Source organism: Lissotriton vulgaris, chromosome 2_1 (genome assembly GCF_964263255.1).
Source record: "Lissotriton vulgaris chromosome 2_1, aLisVul1.2, whole genome shotgun sequence".
NCBI classification, from domain to species: Eukaryota; Metazoa; Chordata; class Amphibia; order Caudata; family Salamandridae; genus Lissotriton; species Lissotriton vulgaris.
In genome coordinates, this window is record NC_141687.1 from 418,961,316 (window position 1) to 418,980,491 (window position 19,176).

The 19,176-nt window shown below is 43.8% G+C and overlaps 1 protein-coding gene across 2 annotated transcripts in view; it reads right to left on the reverse strand.

Annotated features, from left to right (window-relative positions):
• The window catches only part of INO80D (INO80 complex subunit D), a 224,053-nt gene that overhangs the window by 160,752 nt on the left and 44,125 nt on the right, over positions 1-19,176 (reverse strand). The window contains exons 2-3 of one of the 2 annotated variants that reach the window (XM_086955307.1): positions 13,981-14,053; positions 13,629-13,875 (exon numbers count right to left, since the gene is read on the reverse strand). In XM_086955307.1, coding sequence (XP_086811433.1) covers positions 13,629-13,846 — 218 coding nt within the window. In that variant the 5' untranslated portion in view covers positions 13,847-13,875; positions 13,981-14,053. Of the gene's footprint in view, positions 1-13,628; positions 13,876-13,959; positions 14,054-19,176 lie in introns of both variants that reach the window. The other variant, XM_086955306.1, reaches the window with a different exon arrangement.

Sequence of the window (19,176 nt, forward strand, 5' to 3'; positions counted from 1 at the left end):
TTCGTCTGTGTGCGGGGATGTGATGGTCTCCCCGCTCCTCCTGCCCCTAACTGGATGAGGGGAGGTTTCCCTGTGTATAGGCCTCTTATTGTAAGACTCTGTGTTATGTTTGAACTGTACCAGCCCTTGTAAAGATGATGATTACCCACTGAATGTACCGTGAATATTGCTGAATTGGATTATCGATGCTGTCACTGCCATGACTCTCTGCTGAATGCCACTAATAAAAAAGGTTTAAAAAAAAAAAAAAGTTATTTATCAAGCTTGGTGGATGAAAACGTTCATATAGTAGAGCTGTGTTTTTGTCAGTTGGCTTTTTAAACACACTTGTGTTAATCTGATTGTCTTTTAATTCTACCAAAACGTCCAAGAATGGTAAGGCAGTTTTGCTAATGTTGTGGGTAAATTGAATCCTTGGATCTGCCAAGTATAGACTTTGGATGTTTTTGGTTAGGGCTGCCTGTGTATTCTTCCAGATTATGAATATGTTGTCGATATATTGCTTGTAGTAGATCAAGCCATCTTGCCATGTTTGATCTTCCATGATGTACTCTTTTTCGAATTTTGCCATAAATATATTAGCGTATACACATGCTCCCGAAAAACCCAATGCAGTACCGTTGAGTTGCGCATAGTATTGGTCTTGTCACGTGAAATAGCTGTTCTCTAAGCAAAATTCGAGAAGTTGCATGATCATGATTTTCGAAGTTTCGGGCTTGTCTTCTTGCAATAATGCCCATTCTATGGCTTCAAGGCCTAAATTATGTGGGATCGATGTGTAAAGTGCTTGCAGAAATTTTGCGCCAAAATGTTCTAAGTAAATAATCCAAGTTGTAGACCAGGTGGTAAGTTCCAAGTAGTTTCATTTTTTAAGTTCCATTTGTAGATGTAGGAAGATGAAGGAAATAAGATTGAAGTAGGATAGAAGTATAGCCCCACCAGGAGCAGTCTCCCTCTGCTCAGCCTCTCATCCTCCAACTCCGCTCTCCACCAGCCCACACACCAACATTCCATGACATCATACATCATTCTCGAACAGAAGAGAGAGCATTGATGTGAAGAAAGAAGAATACATTCTTCTGTGCTAATAGCAGTGTCTTGAGCTCTAGCATATTTGCATTCCACTGTGTCATTTCACTTTGTCTTCCGGGCTCCCCAGGTCCCTGATGTTTATATTGTTCCTGTGTATTTCCCGCACTGTGTGGGTGCATCTATTGGAAAGCTGATCGTGGAGTTGGTCGTCCAAAAGATCTGCCTATGGCGATGTTCATGCTGTTCCACCATTTTATTTCCATGTGAACTCCTCAGTCACAACAACTAGATCTTTCCAATTCTTGCTAAGGTGCTGCTCCCTCAGTGGACCAAGGAGAGGGCGAGGGAGTTGACAGAACAGTGTACTGGGCAGCTGCAGTGGCTTCTCCACATCAAGGGAGATGCTGCAGGGTCGAGAAAGTGCTGGACAGACCTCCAAGGGTTTGGGAAAGCTGTTCCACTTCTAGACAAGCCTGTGTCAGTGATTGTCGGGGGGACAGAAGCCAGGCAGGATTTTGCACCAATGTAGTTGCTGGTCCACAGATCTCATGTCCACGGCTCTTTGTCCTTCTTTTAAGCAGCTGAATCAGATGTTCTGGAAACTCCCAGCTCACCAGAGAATTGGAGCTCCTGCTCCGATGAGGTTGAAGGAATAGTGAGCAGCTGTCCAAGAAATGCCATGCTAAGGCCGCAGCTGCAGGTAAATAGCGGCAGCGACCAAAGGGACTCACAGTGAGCCCCTAGTGGGCAGCCCGCCTGTCAACGGAAAACTGGAGGGAGACTGGGGGAGTGTATTGTAGTGGGTCGTGGTTCCAAGACGTACGGACGCTGCCCATGGACTGAGGGCGTGGGAAGCCCAGACTGGCTTCTGCGGCCCTCCAACAGTGGGGCCTTGATCGGGCCCGTGGCAGTGAGTCTGTGTTGATTTGGCCAAGGTCCAGTGAGAAGTGTGTTCACAGCCCAGCGCAGCCCGCTGTACAGAGGGCCCGCCCCTAGCATGTGTGTGCGGCCATCGTTGCTGTGGCCCGAGTCGCTGCTTGAGCGCGCTGGAACTCTGCTTCTGCTCCTGTGCCCCCCTGCCCCCAGGAGAGGGCCGATCATGCATCACCACTTGAGGGATTCTTGGACTACCCCCCCCCCCCCCATTATCACTGTCTCTTTTGCCTACCTGAGACAGGCAAGGCCCATCAAGAATGTGAGGGCAGCATTTCAAGTTGCTTCTCTCACTCTCTAATATGGGTTGTGGGCCGGTAACAGAAGCTCCATCTCAGACCAAGATGCATGTCACTAGTATAAAAGAGCTAATTGTAAAACGAGGATTAACTAGATCCTACTCGATGTACTCCTCTGGTATCAGACAGCGATCACAATGCCTTAACACTAGAATGGTCTAATGTGTTTATTCCCCCACCAGCCGCTCCCTGAAGGGAGCTTGCTAAACCCAACCATTCTTAGCAATGATAGGAGGGTTAAGTGGCCCGCGATTGAAAGGAGCAGACACTGGCAGAAATCTAGAATATTGTAGCTCATTCACTGGTGGATCAGAGTGCTTGTGGATCATGAATTTATTGGGCCAGAATAAAAAGGTTTTTTTATGTGGACAGTAGGGACAAGGTAACGGGTAATAACAAGAATGAGTGATATGAGGAGTGTTGTAAGACATCAAGACTAGAATTGATGGGGGGGCTTTTAAAACTGGTTCGTGGAGTATGGTAGCCACAAAAAGGAAATGTGATAAAACTGTCCAAATTGAGACAAAAAGGAAATGGCATGAAGGAGTTGAGAGACCTACTTGCTGCAGCGCAAGCCCAAAAATAGTAAACATTTTTGGCATACGATAGCCAAAGATTCCAAAAATGTAACTGCAGATGAAGACTTCCAAATTCAGCCACAGGCTTGGGTTAATCATTTTAGATTGTTATACGCAGGGCGGATGGATATTAGACCAGGGACCAATGAGACGCCCGTTAGTCTTTCCACTGACACAGAACTGGAAACAGATCAAATTATTTTTACCATAGAAGAAACTCCAGGGGAAATTGCTACACTACAATGAGGTAAAGCACCAGGCCTCAACAGAATTCCAGGTGATCATCTCTAAAACCCGAAATCTGGGGCGGGATTCTCAATCACAGCTTCTATGCCATCCTACGGGGAGCAGACATACCAGATTATTAGTTGGGCACAGAGGTGGTATCTATATTTAAACAAGCATTTGCAATGCAATAGGTCTCGCTTTTGTGAGACTTTAAGCTATTAGCATTGTAAATGACAATGCCTTTTATTAATGTTTTAACAACGAAAACATACATTAAATGCATTGTCATTTACAATGTCAATAGCTCAAACTCGCGTAAATGCAAGACCTATTGCATTACAAAGGCTTGTGAATTCGCTTTTTCTGCAGGTTCATGGATAACACTTGTGTGATCTTGTGTCTATGCACCTAGCCCTCACACATGCCCTAGCTCAGCAAATGTACTTGCACCTTTTTATTGATCCAGTAAAAGATGCCTCTTTTATGTAGTAGTTTGAGGCTCGAGGTGTCCACGGGTCCTATTGTACATCACACACCTTCTCCACCAGTGAAGGTGCCTGGGTGCAGTGGCGTGACCGGCCTCGCAGCAGGGTGCTAAATCATCTGGACCCAGAGCAATCACTTGCAAAGAGACTGCAGTGACGTGTACAGAGATAGAAGAAACAGGGGCATGAAAGAACCTGCAGAAACAGGTTTGATGCACTTCTGAACCAAGTGAATCAAAATAGCACCCGGTGACCCTGAACACTGATGTCACGCGCTGCAGTAGCGGGAAGAGAGGCAATGGGCCTGGGGTGTGAGCAGGCATGTATCGCAGGGGCTGAGCCTCCAGTGACAAGGCCTGGGCACCTGGCGGACTATGGGTGTGATCCTGGGCGGAGTCAATGGGGTGTATTGCAGGGGCTGAGCCTCCAGTGCCAAGGCCTGGACTCCTGGTTGACTCTGTGTCATCCTGGGCGGCTCGCTTGGTTAGCCTGGGTTGTGTTTAATATCTCCCATGATAAGAGCAGTGTATACCTCAAGGGACAGGTCTGCTGTCCAAATCCTCAGTTTAGCACCTGTGTTATCCATTCTAGGAGACAGATTTATTTTAGTCAGAAATCATGAGGCAGCCCTGTCAAGGCCTCATATTTTTAAATCTGTGCACCTAACGGCTGACTGGTCGACTCAGGCTGAGCCTGTGAGCAGGCGCTGCTCTCGGGGGCTTAAATGAATCCGCAATGAGCGATAGCTCTGCTGTCCAGGCGGTAGCCCACATCTTGATCATAGGATAGGCGTCTTGTCTAAGTAAACAACTCTAGGGTCCGTAGAACCACAACTACAGATCCAATTTAAACAGGAAGCGCCCATAGGATCAGTGCACGGCACCCAGAGACACATTTTTTGTTCCTGGAAGTAAAGGGAACTCTGATCTGTGTTAACTGAGGAACAGTTGTGTTGTTTGAGGCGCATATAATTCTGCTTCCAGAAGGGAAAGAAGTTTACTTACGGTTTGTGTAACCGGAGGCAAAGCTTCGCCATCTACTACTAAAGCAAGTAAAGCCTGCGTGATCTCACCCCTGTTGTGTGCGCCCTGTGTGTCAGTGTCTCTACATAATACATGCTTTGTTAGGATATCTTGTGGGGTTGATAGTAGCGCGCCCCACTTAAACATGTCCCGTTTGACATCAGAACCGCCCCCATCCTTTAACAAGCCCTTGCGCATTTCAGACGCTTGTTTACATCGTGCTACCTGTACTGAAAAAACAAAGTACCTACAGGGAGTAATGTAGGTCAGAGTGTCAAGCCTTCAGTAAAAGATCCAGTCCTGATGGATGGGGCTAAAAGCATACAGGGCGGCAACAAGTAGGGATTAAAAAGCCTCCTTCACAATAGAAAGGCTGCGTTGAGCATAAGCTAGGACGCAGGTCAATGTAAAGAAGGGGCGGGGCATCAAGTCCCCTTTGGAAACCGTATTGATTCCAAGAGGCCCTCGCATCGCAAGGGCAACGCATGTGCGCTGCTAATGCCAGGCGTGACCTAAAAAAGGGGACAAAAGAAACCTGGCAAATTACAAACCTATCAGCCTGATTGATATTGCACAGACATTTTGCAGGCATCTGCTGGAGAGGGTTTAAGACTGGATAAGAGAAGGGAATATGGCGCGACACCTGCAGGCAGGTTTCAGAGAAAAAACGAGTACAACAGACCAACTGTCCCGTTAATTAATGACTATGGGAATACATGACAATCAAAAGGGAAAATGTATATGTTGTGTTTGTGGACCTGTGTGCCGCTTTCGATCCATCTCCCCCTCCCCTCAAAGGGAGCCCCTGAATAAGATGGGAGTGTAGAGTTATTTACTGCAGATAATCATAATACTTCACAGGTATAAGTACGCTCAAGTTAGATGAGGGAGGGTGGGTTGAGACCTAGCTATTTGGCCAAAGCCCAATGGAGCTACCTACCGGACTTTGGGCAGACTTTCCTTCACCTTTCTGCCGTATCTCCCTCCCACCCCATTACCCCCTTCCCCTCTACACTTCACTTATCTCGTTTTCTATGCTCTTGTAATTGTTTGTCTATCAACTGATGTAAATTGGAACTGATGTAATCTTGTACTTTTGTGGAACCTCATATAAAGCGCTATGATACCTCCGGGTCTAGCCAGCGCTATATAAAAACTTTAAAAATAAAAAATAAATAAAATAGTGGCATCATTGCTTTTTGCCTATGATACCCTACTTATTTCCAGGACCCCAATGGGGCTTCAAAATCTAGCGGACTAGTTTTTGGCAGCCTGTGGGGAATTCGAGCTGGAAATCAATACCAAGAAAGCAAATTATATGGTATTTAACCCACATAAGTCTTTAAGGGGCGTGATAAAGCTAGGTTCCACTTTACTAGAGAAGGTGAAGCAATTAGACTATCTGGGGGTTAGGTTGACTAATATTATCTTGGGCCCCACAAATCGCAAAAAGTCCGCTCTCATTCCAACATGTAAGCTCGGCTTTAGTAAAATAATTGAGAAATTCAATTTATAGACCTGTTGCCCCAGTAATTCAAGTGTATCAAGCTAAGGGAATTAGAGCTGCATTGCATGGCGCAGTTATGGGGCCAGCATAATGTAGGGTCCATTGGAAAAAAGAAAAAACAAAACATCTTCTATGAGATCAGTGCTGGAACTTCCTCGAAATAACCCTATGCGCTTGGACCTGGGCCTAAATAATGTAGCACGTGTGATTGCTTCAGGCCCCTTGCATATTGGATTAGAGTTTGGTCAAATAATTAACCACTCCCCATGAGAGAATCACTCCTTGATGTAGTGACAGCTAGATACTAGAGGGAGAATATCATTGCTCGATTTTGGAGTTGGTTGTATAGATTGGATACGAGTGAGCTTTAGACTATTCACAGTAGTATACAAAATAAGCATTTGCAATGCAATAGGTCTTGCATCTACGCAAGTTTGAGCTATTGACATTGTAAATGACAATGCCTTTTATTTTTGTTTTCGTTGTTAAAACATAAATAAAAAAGGTATGGTCATTTACAATGCCAACAGCTTAAACTCGTGTAAATGCGAGACCCAATGCATTGCAAATGCTTGTTTTTTTGGTAGGCACAGTGATTTGCCCAGAATCACAGGAAGCTGAGCTGACGCCAAGGCTCGAAACCTAGTTCTCCAGCTCTAAAGTTGGCAGCAAATTTTCAGAATATCTTATTTAAAGCAGCTCTCTTCTGGTATATTTTTGCATATTTATGTAGCGCAAACTCGACCCGAAGGTATTGGAGTGCTTTACATGAGCACCCGTTACCTTTGGGTCGCGTTTGCACTATATAAATCTGCACAAAAGAAAACTGGAGTATTAGCTTTGTCAATGGTTGTAAATTGCATTAGATAAATAAGCAACAACTGTGACTTCGTCGTATATAATTTTGAAAATGTTTCAGTTCTGGTTCGAAAGGTTGTGGCGTAAGTCTATACTGCCGACGTTGAACTGAGGGAGCAGGTTCGAGCCTGACCTTGGCTCAACATCCTGGGATTCAAAACATTAATATGTCCTCATTCATGTACCTGGTGCTCATGTAAAGCATCCACGTTTGCGCTACATAAAACTTAAAGACTAGTTACTTTTAAGTTACATCGAACGCAGTGACGGATGGTACTTTTGCAGAGTTAAGTTGTTTTTTTTCCCACTCCATAGGTAGTGGGCAGGCTTACAGATAATGGTGACACCCTAGCACTGACTGGAGGGCACACACAAAGTGTCCCTGCAAAAAAGACTATGTTTGCTGACAAAGCTACAGTGCACACAAACATATATGCTGCCTCACGTATGTAAACTGCAAGTACAAACACATGCAGGACATACAGATATATCCCCACACACACTGTATAACTGGATTAACTTTATTATAAACCATAATGAATTGTCACCTCAGCACCCCTTATTCATAAGCTCACCTCCACCCGACTCTCGGCTCAGCACACTCTTCGCCTGAGGTTGCCAACTCTGTTCCAAGAGAGCATCCTGGGTCTTTGGTAGATAGAGAACGGGATAGGAGGAGTAAGGGGGTCTGCAGAGGGACCTCTTGAGCAATGGACTGCTGGACCTGCACAGATGACATTCATTCACCCATGGCCAGGATCCTAGTGGTGCTCTTAGGAAGTTGGAGAGTGGATGCACAGTGTTTTGTTGCTGTGAACAGTGTCACATGCACCGGGAGTGTTTATGGGCTTACAGGAGTGTTGGCGGAGCCTCAGCTCAGAAGCAAGTGTTTTTTCTTTTTCCTTTCCAATGCCCTGTACTGAAAAAAGTATATAATGCGACTCCAATTCAAAGGGTGCAACCTCTGGCATCTATGTGGGCTGCGAGTACTGGGAACTGGTACAGCGTGAGGAAACAGAAATTTTATGTGGTCAGTGTGTCCCCCCACTCGCACCCTATCCACGTACCTATGCCTATGTTTGTCCATGTTATCATGTAATTCCCTTCCCGTGCCTGTAATAATAATGCCCCTGCATTTCCGTCTAATGTTAGCATGTCAGTTATTAGGCCTTCCATGAATGAAACGTTAATTCTGCACTGAGGCCTACGTTGCCAATGCATTACATGGTACACGTTTAAATATCGAGAAGCACACGTTTTGTAGCCCAGCCGAGCCAGGCCCTGAATTCAGGCTCCGAGCCTCTTCTGACTCTAAAAGCTGCAGCTTAGGTATGCATCCCTGACCTCTCCCATACTCCCTGCTCAGCCGAGAGGTGCCCGGCCTGGCCTGCCTGCCAAGACGGTGTTTTGCCTATAGTTATCTGCCCAGCTCCGCAAAAACACATTCCAGTCTAGTGAACAGGGTAAACATATTCCGCCTGCAGAGCATAGGGCCTAGCCTTCCTGACTCCATGTAAATGATTTACTGAACCCGTTGCCATAGTAGGCCCATGGCCCCACGCAATGCACGAGGAAATATATGCACACACTAGCATTTAGTGATGAACGGCTTTTACTCGAGAGACCTTAACTTCAGACAATACATCCTCCAAACACAAGATATCAGACATGCCAAAGGTGCAGGTCGTTCTGACATCTCCAACTCCAGACTCCTCTACTAGTGCTAAAGTTAGCTCCCCCCAGCTCTCCCCAGTAACACGTCAAATTCACGTCATGACCAGTTGCGCGCACATGTAGGGTAAAAGTTTCTGCTGACCCTGCAGACCTCCTCTATGCATCCACCCACCTATGACACGCCTATGACTCATCAAGTGAACACCCACGTGTACGCCTTTTTACACGCCTTCTTACATGCCCATGTGTTCATATCTCTCTCTTTCACTTGCTCCGCCTGGAGTGTTCCGCCTTCTCTATTCATTGCAATTGTATGGCTTTACTATATATAATGTGTTATGAGAATAAAACGTCAGATATCCCTTCCTGAACCTTAGTGGTGATGGAACCCGATTCTCCAGTGACTCGAGTCATCTGAATTAACGCCCTTTTGACTCGGACACCACGGACTCTGCCTCTCATTCTATGAGCTATCCTTATTCCTTATTAATGTATAGAAACTATGTCCGGGTAATATTAAATTTACCACAAGCTCCCGTTTATAGACAAGCATGGCTCTTACTAGCAGCGGCATTTAATGGCAGCAGAAGGGGCCGGATGGAAGGAGGGAGGAAGGAGGAAGGAAGCGAGCAAGCCGCGTACATGTGCACATCTCCGGTCCTCGGAAGCAGAAGGGGTCTGATGGAAGCAGGGAGGGAGTGAGCAAGCTGCATGCACATTCCTGTCCTCGAAGCAGAAAGGGCCGGATTGAGGAAGGAGGGAGCGAGCAAGCCTCGTACACGTGCACATCTCCTGTCCTCAGAAGCAGAAGGGGCCTGAGGGAGGGAGCGAGCAAGCAAGCAAGCCGCCTATGCATGCACATCTCCTGTCCCCCTTTGAAAGAAAATCAACAAAAGATCTTGCCAAGCAAGCAGCACATGCGCTGCATTCGCTAGGCAAGACCTAAAAAAACCTTGCCCATCTGTAAAGAGAGATATTGGCTTGATGTTAACGAAATATGGATAAACAAAGGAACTACAGGGTAATTAACAGGAAGGTTTCTGGATTTTAAAGACAACATGCACTCAGAGGAATTTCTGAATATAGAACGTCCATTAGCCAAATCTTTATATTTGACGTTTAGGTACAGCATTCTGCCAGTCAATTTATTCTGTAGCAAATGGAAGGGTGTCAACACCCTGTCCATCTGCTCCCTATGCATAGACGAACATGACACCGAAGAAAATTTTTTGAAACCGAAGAACATCTTTTGTTGCTGGCTGCATGCTGCTTAAAAGATATTATTAGGATTTTAAAAAGGGACTGCACTAAGTGGTTAATTTTACTGTGTCCGGATTTCTGCTACAGGCTTTGACACTAAGTACCAGGATGTTTAAATTATCCAATAGCCACTGAAACGAGTATTGATACACATACAGGTCTCAGATTCTATATTTAGCTTATCACTGTGGAATAGTTTTAATAGATTTTAACAGTCTTAAATGATGGGAAGCTTTTATGAGGTTTTAATTATTGCGTGATTTAACCTAATCTTGTAATGAAATGGTTTTTAGTAATGGGCTTAAGTAAATCATTGCACTACACTTTCCTTAGTGTCCTCTTTAGTGTAAATGATACAATGTAGACCTCCGCTGTGGCATAAACTCTGGCAAGCCGCCCTGCATTGTGCATTTTTCTTAGAGGATTGATAAGGGAATTACCAATCACATTTTATGTGGAACAATTTATGTACATGCGAGCTATCAATATCGCTTTCAGAACGGAATACCTGACACTATTGTTCATGCCTGTATAATTTGATGAGCTTTCAGGTTTTTATAAAAATCGAATAAAGATATTTCTACTTTCTACTATGGATCTCAAAATTCTCAAACCACATAATGCGGTCTCTTAGACAGGTGGGTCAGCTGGGTTGTGCATGAAGCAGGGATTGACACTAAACACTTTGATGCAAACATAGCAAGACGGGCTAATACATTCAACGTCTTTTCTCTGGGAGATGGATTAAAAGCATATTGAATACAGTCAATTTGTCATTAATTCCAACTTTAAGGAGATTTTGCTTTAAAGTAGTCATGGATATGCCTGCAATGGTGGTTGGTAAGCTATGAACAAGCATAACCCTGGCATTTGGTCCAGACATACAATATAAAATGTTGCTTACTATTGTAAAGGAAGGTTTCAATTCTATTAAGCTCATGGAGACAAGGATTACGTCATCGCTGATTGAACATAATCAGATACCCTGATTACATAATTGGTGAGCAGTTATGATCATTATTACCAAATGATGACTAATAAAATAATTAACGTGTATATGTTAAATGTATTGAAATACACAGGAGACCATATATATTATAGAGGACATAGCCTAAAGGATGGGCCGGTCGATCTCTAATCTGGTGAACTGGGTTTGAGTCTCAGCAATGACACTCACCATCCTGCGATTGTGGGCAAATCACTTAATCTCCCCGTGCCTACAAAAAATGAATGTGTCCTTGTGTCCACTGGTGCTCATATAAAGCGCTCTGATACCAAATACCTTGGAGACAAGTTATCTACGAAAAAAAGAAAGAAAAAAATGACCAGCATTACAGATCCACTTAGACCCCATTTTGTAGGTCTCCTTTTGAGGTTTTTGTCTTCTGGGAATGGTCTTATTAAGCTATCCTGCTATTGGATGTAATATGCTTTTATTCCATTTTAGCCAACTCACACTGTATTGGATTATTTCTCAATCAACTATGCTTACGCATTCTGGATGTTTTTATGTGTAATTTTATGGTTCCAAAAAGGAAAATAAGGTTGACAATGAACTACCAAGTGACCACTTATTTGATGGAAATGAGACTCCTAAACAGGAATGACCTAGAAATACAGATTGGGATCTGTCGCACAAATAAATAAGGGGAAATGCAAATAACAAAAAGTGATGAATGGACTGGCTCCGGATTGGCAATTTGTTGTTCCTTTCCCAGGGGATTCTGGGAAAGCGAGTTCCATTTACTTTGGCCTGTTATCATTTTGGCTGCTGAAGATAATAAAAGTGAACATAGTAAAGCACGATACTAGCCTCTGAATCCTTAACAGAATCAAAACTTTCCTTTCAGCTATTACACACCTCATCTGGAGCAATGTTCTTACAACAAAGATAAATCCAACGAAAGTGAAAAGGAAATTTGGAATGTTACACAGGCATAGGGAGCTCAGTTTGCAAAATCACAGAGGATTATGGTCACTTCACCAAATAAAAACCACTTTATAGTGTAGCATATAGTAATTCCACCAGTGAGTTTGTCCGTTTCTTTTTTCCTAGAATGATTTTACAGGCAGTAATTTGATGCAAGTTAGTCTCCCTCTTTTTATATATATATTCTCACCGGGGGAAAAAAACTTGGCGAGAGCTCTCTTACTGGCTCAAAGGTGTAAAACCAAAAAAAAAAAAACTCACCAGTTATGGATATGAATGCACATAAATGTAAATGTAAATGTAAGGTGTTTTGTAGCGCGCTCAATTACTACCGGAGTATCCTGGCGCGAATGACCGCTGGGGAACCCGTCCTGGCTTTCCCTGTGAGATGGTCCCATGCTGGGTATCTCCAAGGTGAAGCCAGGCATCCCTGGCGTCTGTGGGGGGCCGTTGTAGAGATGAGGCAAGCTTAATGCCCAGAGTTACCGAGTGTGATCACTGCCCAAAGTGGGCACCGAGGCGAGAATTATCAGTCCGCTGACCCTGGTCCTCGACCCTGCCGCGTCGGGAATCGAACCCTGGTCCCGGGCCGTTCTCAGCCTCCGGGTCTGCCGCCTCTAACCAGTGAGCCACACCTCTCCACACAAGCTTTAACTAACAGCATCCGCCACATTGCTCTGTCAACCGCTTTTGGGCATCTCTCCCATTGTCAAATAAGTGCTTTGTGCCGGTTATCAAGTGTTGTGTGCATTCAAAGCCATTACTGGCAGTTTTATGTGTTTGAGCCAGAATCATAACTCAACATTTAACAGCTTTGTTTCCCAATGATTTTTAATTGTTTTTTATGAGGAGTTTAATTTTCAACACCTGCTATTCACAGTGGGGGATTGGAGCACGGCTTAGCCTGAGACCCAAGTCCTGCATCCAACCCAACATGGCTGTACATCCCATGCTGCAAACAGTCAGAACAAGCCCCGCACAGGGTCACCTGCGCAGTAAATTTTTGGCACAGAGACTGGCATCTGCGACTTATCGCCTACCTCCTAAGCATGACAAATGTTAGTGTTTGGCTTTGCTTCTGTTTTTTGTTTTTTTTGCCTTTCTCCCCCTTTTTTTTTTTTTTAAACAGTCTGAAATCTGATATTCAGGCACAAAATAGCAGCCTAATCAAGCACCTAAAATGGCATTCGGCTAGCGTGCAAGTAACTTTCGACTCGCATGTCCTTTTTAAAAAAATGTTTTAACACATTTCTCTTAAGAATGCTTTGTATTTCTCACATGCCCAAGTACCCATGACCACCGCCGTGGGGATAGTCAATCTTTCAGGTTCTCCCCCACTCCCAATGGCTATAGAATTTCTTTTCTTCCACAGTGATGAATATGTATTCATATTCAAGGAGAATTTGCCGCTTATCTGTAGACCAGAGCGCTTCTGTGAGGCTGCTGAGTAATGACAAACTAGAAATTAATGTAATTCCATTACGAACCTTAAAGAAATTGGAAGAATATATAGATTACAGCTTCATCATACCAGATTTAAACAAGTGAAGTGTTACTAAGATATCCCGAGTTGAAAACGTTATTCCTAAGTTTTCCTGTAGCCAAAAACTATGCCTGTCACACTAATTAGACAAGAAAGGCACTAACTAGACACAAATGTTGGATAACGAAATGCTAGTTCTTCATGGCAAACAATTGGCAAGGTAAATGAGTGTGTTTGACATGTTTTGCAACAGCTCCAAGTTGACATCAAGGCGCTGCAGTATTGGGACTCAAAGTCTCCAGACAAACATACTGTTCGTTGAGAAGTCGTTCCACTCACCTCCGATTCTCAGATGTGGGGATGGGATTAGTGCAACGCTGGCTGTTGTACTTTGCCACATATTCACATTGCTTGAAGGGGGCAGTCTTGTCCTCCAGAACGTGGCGGATGCAGAAGGCGTAGCCGTTGAGTCGTCGCTGCTTGCAGAGCTTGGGGCTGTAGGAGCATAGGGGCTTGTTGTCAACTTCTGAGAAGTGTATGTGTTTGCCTTCAAACATCACGTGACGCGGGTTCTTGTGAACATTAGCTGGAGGGTGAGACACATTTGCAGTTACACAAATGATTCAAATCATGACTGCAGTCACAAACTCAACATCTACACATTTGATACCTGATTTTAAACCTTCTGTACCATGTCAGCATGAAGAGAATGTCACCTGGGGCACAGGATTTCTGGAGTGAGGCAGGACCACATGGAGCACAGTCTGAAAAATAACACCATAACATCCTGTTAGTTACTGCCAACCGAGATTTCCCTGGATGATAAATGACATTGCGTGCATCTTATGTAGAACAAAGTTACAGAGTGACAAGTCTTATGTTTTGGTTATTAGGGATCATTTAAAGAAGGTGATTTTCTATGGTTCAGTTAAAGAAAATAAAAATACACGAGAACCCAGTTAACTTTTTTAGACTACTTAAACATTTGAAGAACCTCACTATACAATTTTCCAGCATGCAATAAAAAACGCAATTATGATGTAACAATGCAACAAATTGAACACAAAATCCTCCAATTAAGGTAGCACAATAAACACGCCTATGGCAGACATGAACTAACGTTGCAGGCCAAACCCATAATACAACCCAAAGTACTAATTAACTAAGACACACCGATCTATCCGTCCTTGCACTAACAATAATCAGAACTACTGCAAGCACGTAAAAGACTACTACAGACCTACGCTCGAATCCTAAGCAAATGAATAATACTGTCCAAAAGAGCAGAAGGATGCTGAAATTCTCAGGCAGCATCAGGTATGACTCCTTCAAAGTTGGTGCATACAAAACAGTTTTCAAAACATTACTTTCAGCAAGGTCTTTAGAAAACTGGAAGGCTGCTCACAGCCAACTATTTAGACTGTTGTAATTAACTACAGGAGACAACTGCTTTGCACCCGTCTACTTCAAGGGATATATATTCGGAATAGGATGAGGGTCATAGACTATTTCCCCCAATTTTCACAGCCCTTCTCTGAGCTTTGAAAACAAACATGCATTATTATGGCAAATACCTACTTATGAGGGTAAATAATTAATTATAGTAAATGGCTTCAAAAAGGGCAGGAATTTACTTTTGAAAGGACCCACATAACAGATTTGATATGTGTTTGAATAGCCTTCTAACTTAAAACCTCATAGAAAGTACTATTGTATAAATATTATATCGGATTGCCAAGAGCAACCTCGTGTATACCCTGCAGTGTGGTTCAGAGGATCAAAATACATTCCTTGCAAAAAAGAATAAGATCGGACACTGATGAATAATATAGCTATTAGTATTTGTTGAGAAGCCGGACATACATTCAAAAATTAGATTTTGAAGCATCATGTATACGTTTTGGTGTTTCCTTGTGCAGGAGTTGAGAAGACCGAACTTCGTTGTATTGATGTTATGCTTTTTTTTTCTTCATTTTTCAAGTTTTTTCTTCGTTAGATCACCTTGCAATTTTGTTAAGATTAAAAATTCTTGTACTTTTTGTATCATCAGTCTGATCCTGATGCGACAGTGTGTCAACGCTTTTAATGTGCATACCAGTATTGGCCACCCAATGAGGAAAGATTATACATGGTCTCCTTGACGTTTGGACTACGTGCCTACAGCAGGGACCTTGTTTTTAGGTCTCGCCTGAAACCGCATGCGCGGTCTCTACGAGACATTTAGTTAAGTGGCTTTTAAAAGTGCCACCAGAGGCTTTTGCTGGCCTACAGCTTGAGTTCACGAGCTCGTGCACAGCTGCCATCTGTTTTTTATTGCAATCAGGCTCCTCTGCTTGCACTACCCTCCCTCCCTTTTCTCCCTCCATCCTGGTCAGCTTTATTTGTGTCTTCTAGCTGTGAATCATGCTCCTCTGCTTGCACTCACCCCTCCCTTCTCCCCCTTAGTCAGTTTCATTTGTGTCTTCGATCACTGTGAATGCTCCTGCTTCCACCAGCCGTCGGTGCATGCTTCCACAGGGCACACACCACCAGCCGTCAGTGCATGCTTCCACCAGGCACACACACCACCAGCCGTCAGTGCATGCTTCCACCAGGCACACACACACAACACCAGCCGTCAGTGCAAGCTTCCACCAGGCACACACACCACCAGCCGTCATTGCAAGCTTCCACCTGGCACACACACCAGTGGTCAGTGCACGCTTCCACCAGGCACACATACCACCAGCCGTCAGTGCACACTTCCACCAGGCACACATACCACCAGCCATCAGTGCACACTTCCACCAGGCACACATACCACCAGCCATCAGTGCACACTTCCACCAGGCACACACACTACCAGCCGTCACACACTACCAGCCGTCGGTGCATGCTTCCACCAGGCGCACACACACCACCAGCCGTCAGTGCACGCTTCCACCAGGCACACACCACCAGCAGTCAGTGCACGCTTCCACCAGGCACACACCACCAGCCGTCAGTGCACGCTTCCACCAGGCACACACCACCAGCCGTCAGTGCACGCTTCCACCAGGCACACACCACCATCCGTCAGTGCACGCTTCCACCAGGCACACACCACCACCCGCCACCAGCTGTCAGTGCACGCTTCCACCAGGCACACACCACCAGCCGTCAGTGCACGCTTCCACCAGGCACACACCACCAGCCTTCAGTGCACGCTTCCACCAGGCACACACACCGCCAGCTGTCAGTGCACGCTTCCACCAGGCACACACACCGCCAGCTGTCAGTGCAGCAGGCAGGCTCTTCTCAGAGTTTCTTGGTAAATATGTGTTCACTGCCTGAGAGGGAGTGGGTCGAGTTTCCTTAAACCATGCTGAGTATGCAGGTGCAGTGCATGAACTCCTGTGTGAGTGAGGCATGCTGCCTGGGGCTCACTCACTCCACACTTGTAAATTGCACATGCACCAGGCTTTTTCTCATATGCAAAGTTCGGCGCATGCGCACAGCTAGGCAGCTCTCACACCCCCGGGAAGGACTGCTTACTACAACCAGAAGGGAAACAATATTCAGAGCAATGAGAACATGTTCATTTGATGCAAAGAACTGTTAACAAAAACCATGTCCAGATATTGTAGATCTCGCAACTTAAACAAAACCGCAACAAAAAACAAACAAACATTGGCATAGCCAATAGGTCTCGCTCTATGGACCCTATAAGTATTTAGTTATGCAGCAAAATATCCTTGGTGCAATAACACCAACTGTTGCATGGCTAATCTTTTATAAGGTCCTAAATGCGAGAACTATTGGCTATGCCAATGCGTTTTAACGGATGTATGAAGTTACAACGCATACTTTTACAACGTCTACCTTTACAACGCAATTTTTACACTGCAACATCCATTACAATGCATACCATTACAACGCATGCCATTACAACGAATTCTTTGAAACTATCTTTACAACGCATTCCTCTGCAACGCATACTACATTTACAACACATACCATTACCACGCATAACATTGCATTGCATGTAAGGTAAGTATTGGATAGTGTAGGGGTAAAAATTACTATTCTAACTCCAGGGGGTGCAACAGTAGGGTAAGTGTTGGATAGTGTAGGGGTAAAAATTACTATTCTAACTCTAGGGGGTGCAACAGTAGGGTAAGTGTTGGATAGTGTAAGGGTACTATGTGTTGTAATGCTATGCGTTGTAATGGTATGCGTTGTAATGGTATGCGTTGTAATGACTGCGTTGTAATGACTGCGTTGTAATGGCATGCGTTGTAATGGCATGCGTTGTAATGGCATGCGTTGTAATGGCATGCGTTGTAATGGCATGCGTTGTAAATGCATGTGTTGTAATGGATGTTGCGTTGTAAAAGTTGCGTTGTAATGGTAGTGCGGTGTAAAAGTTGCGTTGTAAAGGTTGTTTCCCCTTTTTAACTAAAGGACTTGATGGTGGTTTGAGTAATTCTGTGTGGTAGGGAACTAGTTGGATTTTGCTTTTGTCCTCACGTTCCTGAAATTATCTATATGTTTCTACAATGTATATTTAATGCCTAATGGATCTATTTCTGATCTTATCCAAGTAGTGCTGCATTGATAGATCAATGAATTCTGAACGAACAACATTAGGAATACATGTTTTGATGAGTAATTCATTGTTTGGGTTTAGAAAAGGTGTGTTTTGGGTGTCAATGTCCCCATGTACCTATGCACCAAGTGTTTACCGTCAGAAAGAAAATGTTTACAGATCTTTGAAACCTACCTTCAATAAAGTTAATACATTTGAAGTAACTTCACAAGTATGTCAAATTATTTGACAAAAGATATTAATTTAAGAAAACCATGATAGCTAAAAGTAGGTCAGAACCACTTCTTATCCATTTGATATAACTTCACAAGTATGTCAAATTATTTGATGAAAGTTATTAATTTAAGAAACCATGACAGCTATAAAAGTAGGTCAGAACCACTTTTTATAAACGGGTCAGAGGAAGGGTTGCAAATCCAGTGAAACACAGCAAACAGGGAAATCTTTTCTCATTCTTGTGTGTATAACACTATGCCAGAACAGCCGAAAGGCATTCAAAGTAATTTACTGTTTCACCACAAACCTTAATGTACGTAACATGGTTTCTGAAAAGTTAATTGATGTATAAAGATGTTTAAATATGGATGGTAATTTAGAACTTCATGGAGAGTGAGAAAAAGAACAACGATGTTATAATACATGAAATGTGGCAAAGCCACAGTTTATTGTTAAGTGAATGCTGTAAAATTGCATTACCGTTGGACACCACTTCTAAGGCACCATCAGGAAGAACATTGCGTTATGCTATTTTAGAGAAGGGACAAATACATATTTTGCAATTCTTAAACTTGTAGGCGATATAGTGCTCAATGCAATAGGAAAGGCCACTACACCACGCTGCTCCAAGTCGTCTGAATTTTGGTTGAACAAAATCTTGCCCATTATTAGACCATACAATTCTAGTAGGTAAGTAGTGGTGAAATATCTTACAAAAATAGGGGGTGAGCCAAAGTTTTTATGTCAAATGCACACCGATTTAACCAGGGTCTGTATTTACATAAGGATCATAAGCAAGCTAAAAAAAACAAACAGAGGTGGAGCACTATTTTTCAGTCCCAAAATTAACTGGGCTGAAACATACTAAATCAGCCCTGAATGGAAGAATGCCTTTCTACAGGCCTCTAAACATGCACTGTTGCCCCAATCACGTAGAGTCTGGATAAAGCCATTAGCTGTCTTAACGCCTTGGTTCTTTGTTACAAATCAAAAAGAGGCCCGAGGGTTCCAAAAGAAAATGTGTTGATAATCTGACCTGTCGGCCTTCAAAATGATGCCAGATTTGTTTACCACATGGATGACATGAAACCATTTCATTTGGTG